Source organism: Mustela erminea, chromosome 14 (genome assembly GCF_009829155.1).
Source record: "Mustela erminea isolate mMusErm1 chromosome 14, mMusErm1.Pri, whole genome shotgun sequence".
NCBI lineage: Eukaryota > Metazoa > Chordata > Mammalia > Carnivora > Mustelidae > Mustela > Mustela erminea.
Window position 1 is genome coordinate 53,428,198 of NC_045627.1, and position 5,218 is coordinate 53,433,415.

Sequence of the window (5,218 nt, forward strand, 5' to 3'; positions counted from 1 at the left end):
AGTAGTTATAAGCAAAAGGATGGAAAATGACATAGCATGCAAATGCTAATCAAAATAATGTTAGAGTAGCTATGTTAATATGAGACAAATACACTTCAGAGCAAAGATAATTATGAAGACTTAAAGAGAAGGATAACATAATGATAAAATTGTCAGTTCACAAAGGGAATTAAGATGGTAGAGGAGTAAGAGGACCCTGGGCTTGTCTTGTCCCTAAAATACAGCTAGATAGTTGTCAAATTATTCTGAACACCAAGAAGTCAATCAGAGGTCTGAGAGAACAAAAACTGGAAGTCTATACGTAGAAAGCTACCACTTTTTGGAAGGTAGACGGTGTGGAGTTTCACTTGGGAAATAGTGATGAGGAAAGATCCTGCTTAGAGGCTACTGCAAAGTATTGAAGTGGTGGAGCAAAAAAATCTGAACTTTAAAAATTTACTATCTTGAGAAGAATTGTGCCTGGATTAAAGGTCCTCAGGTGGCAAAGAAGGGCAGAATCCCAGGAATGAAAGGGTGGTCTGAGCCGTGGAGTCACAAGAAGAATTGGTGGCACCAAGGTGTGACACTATTCCCAGCCATAGTGTCTGGGAAGCTAGTAGAGTGCAGAGGATCTTGGTGTCAGCTTTCTGCTATAAACTGCAGACCTAGCAGGCATTGTAAGACCTTCCCTTGGAGGAACACTGGGGGTCTGTGCTGTAAGCATCCCTGAATTTGGAGTTTTGAAACTTGTTACACACCTGAGATAAAAAGGTTGGGGGCACTGACAGGGTGAAGGCAGGGTACAGGTGGAAACTGGGGAAACAAATAGGGTGACTGGTTACTCTTCTGTGAGGGCTCACTGGAATAGGGACATGAATCTTTCAGGTCTGAGGCTAGAGAGTAGGAGGCAGCCATTTTCATCCAGCCCATCACTGCTGTAAGACTTAGGGAGAAAACAGCACCATCTAGTGGAGGCTGGAGCTGTGTATACCACAAGGGTTCCCATCCCTCCCACGGAGTACCAGTCCTTGAGAAGCGTTTCCACTGAAACAAGCCACCCACAAGTCATCCTAAGAATCAGTGCCATTGGCCCCTCCTCCAGCAGACCAGCACAAACAACTCAAACAACTAGCTCACACCAAGTTTATTGATCAGAGTGCTGCAAAGCTTCAGCTCTAGAGGATACAGGTTTGAGCTTCCTTTTCACTTTTTAAAATTTCCTTTATTTTTATTATTTTTTCATTTATTATATTTTCCATTCCTTTTTAAAATCTTATTATAAATTAAAAAATATGTGTGTGTATGTATATATACATATATATACTTTTCATATGTATTTTAAAAATTTTTGGTCTACTTTCATATGGTTTTTTTTTTTTTTAAGATTTTTAAAAATTTATTTGACAGAAAAGGACCCAGTGAGAGAGGGAACACAAGCAGGTGGAGTGGCAGAGAGAGAAGCAGACTTCCAGCCAAGCAAGGAATCCAATATGGGGCTCAATCCCAGGGCCCTGGGATCATGACCTGAGCTGAAGGCAGGCACTCAACAACTGACCAAGAGGGAATATCTTAAATTAAGTGCTTTTGCCTACCATGTAATGACAAAAAAATCAACAAAAGTAGCTAGGAAGAAATTTTTGGAGGTGGCAGATAGGTATGGTAATGGTAGTGATGATGGTTTCAAGAGGGTTTACATATCTCTGAACATATCAGGTTCTATACTTTAAATATCTACAGCTTTTTGTATGACCATCATTAATCAATTAAGTGGTTTAACTTTTATGATTGGATGTATCTTCAACACAGAATTAGTTCAGGGGATTTGTCTCAATAAAATATTTTATAGGACCACGATTTAGTGCATTAATCTCCATGTTAGGATTTGGGTTTGTCCTTCACTGATTATGATCTATGGCTGGTAATGACCATCCTGGACTTATAGACTAAATTTTAGAATTCTGGTATTGTTTTTGTGTTTGTCAAGTTCACTCTTCAATCATAGTCTATCTCAAAGTAATGTAAAGTGCATTTGTCTAGTTTATGTGTAATAATTTATTATCAAATGCTGACTAACACCTTGGGAAGGCTCACATTCCTTTCATTACTTTGACCACGATTCTTTGATTTATTCTGTACATTCCTGAACTTTGACCACTTCACAACACTGCTCCATAATTCAACTCTCAGGGTGGACAATTATTTCCATGTTCATGCAGCATCTTTTTGCTATGCATATGAGTATTGTCAAGTGGATTCTAGAGATTATATGGCTCAGTCTCCATATTTTATGGAGAAGGTGACTTACGTGTTTTTGGAAGTTGGCCAGTTAGTTGACGGCAGCACCAGGCTTGTTCACAAGCACCAGGCTTGTTCAGTGCAAATGATTCAGAGTCTACTCTGGTCCATTTACATTCCATTTCCACTGCCACTTCCCTAAACCATCATTCTTTTTCTTCCAATTCCTGTAACACACTCTACACTTTCTTACTCTGATCTTGGCTTTTCCAAACCCTTTTTTATACAATGGATAACAGCCAATCTTCTGAGATCTTTTTTAGGACTTGTTTGATATTTCCTTACTATCAATCAGATGAATTCTCATCTTGGTAATAGGACCATGCAGGCCAAATAGTATCTAACCATGGTGTACAATGTGTTTCATAAAATATATATGAGATTATCTAACCTCAAGGTTTGGTTAAAGAGAAACAAAATAAAAAATTGTCTTAATCATTTTAGAGAGGTTTCTTTTGAAGAATAAATAGATACATTCTAGCTGTCAAATAGTTGGAAAAAGCACAAGCTATAAGATTGAGATAATGGAAATGTTAATTTTTTAAAATAGATGATCAAACAGAAGATAACCTTATAGTTGACAACACACTTCAGTGAAGGAAAATTTTTAATTTATTTATTTTCATTAGTAACATGAAGTAGATAAAGCATTTGAATCTTTGTAAGAAATTATAGAAGTATGAAAGAAGTGCTCCCTTCCACCGATATACACAAGCATCTGTAGTAACAGCTTTAGGATAGGAACCAATCATAAACATGCATAATGCATCTGAGAGGCTGGAGCTAGAGTAAATGATTTAGGAAATAGGAGCTGGTCAGCTATGTCATAGTGCAGTCATTCTCTCTCTTTAGAGAATGGTCTAAGCCTGAGAAAAATTCTGTTTCCCTCCAGCATGGGACTGACACAATCATATGTAGCTAAGCTGAGGGCCAAAAACAGCATTTCAGAGAACTCCTGAGGCAAACCATATATATTCCAAGGTGAATTGTACTATGACCATTGTTTCCCTAGGCTACGCATGAAGGGAATATGGACCAAAGTATTGGTAGTAATCCCATCATTTCCTTCATAACCAGAAAGTAATAAACAATCTTCTATCATTTAATTATCTAAATGCTTTTTGATTAATCATCAAGCCATTGTGCCATGATTATGGCTAGAGAGAAGTGAGATAAAAAGTACATAAGGGGTGCCTAAGTGGCTCAGTGGGTTAAAGCCTCTGCCTTGGGCTCAAGGGGTCCCAGGGTCCTGGGATTGAGTCCTGCATCGGGCTCTCTGCTCAGTGGGGAGCCTGCTTCCTCCTCTCTCTGCCTGCCTCTCTGCCTACTTGTAATCTCTGTCTGTCAGATAAATAAAATCTAAAAAAAGTGCATAAGTTATAAAATTTTGGAAATTTCAAACATATCTTTATATCTGAGGGAAGAAAAAATTCAGCAAAAGATATTTCGGTTAATCAATTGTCATGAAAATGTGGAATATTTAGAGAGAAGATAGTATGTGCATCAAGGTAAAATGTGACCTTGAAAAAGCAGATTTCCATTTTTTAAAAGGATGTGCTAGGTCAAGTGAGATCTGCTAGAGACCCTGTATTACAACTGTGTGGGCTGCTACATTGGCCAGAATGAGGACACTGGGTTCTCTAAGGTCTTCTAGTCAAAGGTGATTTTTTTCATGTGATTTTTTTCATCTTGATATTTTCATTCTGTACATTGTCTCCCTCAGAGCCTGGTGGACTTGCTTGTTCCGCAGAGTATAGATGACAGGGTTGAGCAATGGGGTCACCACCGTGTTCACAAGGGCAGCCTCCCTGTTGGACTCCAGCCTGTTCGTTTGCTTTGGTTTCACATATATGAACACACAGCTGCCGTACATCAGAGAGAGGACTATGAGGTGAGAAGAGCAGGTGGAGAAAGCTTTCTTTTTCTCTTTGGCTGATGGGAGTTGTATGATTGTGACTACTATGTTGCTGTAGGCAATGATGGTTATGATAAGAGATGTCAAAAGGATAACCAAAGCGAGGACAAAGGCCAACATTTCAGTGGAGCTGGTATCAGAGCAGGAGAGATGAATCAGGGGGGCAAGGTCACAGAAAAAGTGAGGAATGATACGGGGACCACAGAAGGACAACTGGAAAACCTTCACTACCAGCCCAGTGATAAAGGGAAAGGCCAATGTGAAGCAGGCAGTGACCAGGAGGAAGCAAGTCTTCAGGTTCATGATGGTCGGGTAATGCAGAGGCTTGCAAATGGCCACATACCGATCCAGGGACATCACTGCTATGAGGAGGAATCCTGCTGCTCCCAGAAATACAAATACAAATGCTTGTATGAAACAGGCAGGAAAGGAAATGGTTTGCCTGCCTGAAAGAAAGATGGCCAGCAACTTAGGAATAACAGTACTTGTAAAACAACACTCAAAGAAGGAGAAAATGCTGAGGAAAAAGTACATAGGTGTGTGGAGCCGGGAGTCAGCACAGGTGATGGTGACTATGACAGCATTGCCTACTATGGATGCCAGGTAAGCCAACAAGTGTACCAGGAAGAGGATCTTTCCCAGGTGTTGGATGGCAGGAAACCCCTCCAAGGTGAATTCTTGGACAGTTGTCCCATTCCCCCTTTCCATGGGCATCTGTTTCCACATCATCATCACTGCTGGTCTAACCTGTAATAAAGACATCAGGGAACCCAAAGATTTTAGGAGACCATGATTAAGTTATTTCAGTAGCCAAGAAGCTGGCTAGACATTAGGCAATGAATATAATAGAATCTATCTGTTCATGTTCTTGTGAGACTTAATTAAGATAAATCATGTAACTCACATGACATATGGTGTCAAAGTTTCTTAATGTGTTTCTTAAATTCTAAGTGTAGTATTATGATCACTAGTATTATTCCTGGAGTTTAAGTAGGCAGAGTTATTAACATTTTTGTCTTATATGTTTTA

General features: G+C 39.5%; 1 protein-coding gene across 1 annotated transcript; it reads right to left on the reverse strand.

Moving 5' to 3' along the window:
- Nucleotides 1–3,958: 3,958 nt before the first annotated feature.
- Nucleotides 3,959–4,921, reverse strand: LOC116572760 (olfactory receptor 6C74-like). The gene has a single exon (XM_032312038.1). The coding sequence runs from the start codon at nucleotides 4,919–4,921 to the stop codon at nucleotides 3,959–3,961; it is 963 nt and encodes a 320-aa protein (XP_032167929.1).
- Between the last annotated feature and the right edge of the window lie 297 nt (nucleotides 4,922–5,218).

Excerpts from the sequence above, each read along its gene's own strand:
- LOC116572760 (XM_032312038.1), bottom strand. The coding sequence starts at position 4,921 with ATGATGATGTGGAAACAGATGCCCATGGAAAGGGGGAATGGGACAACT.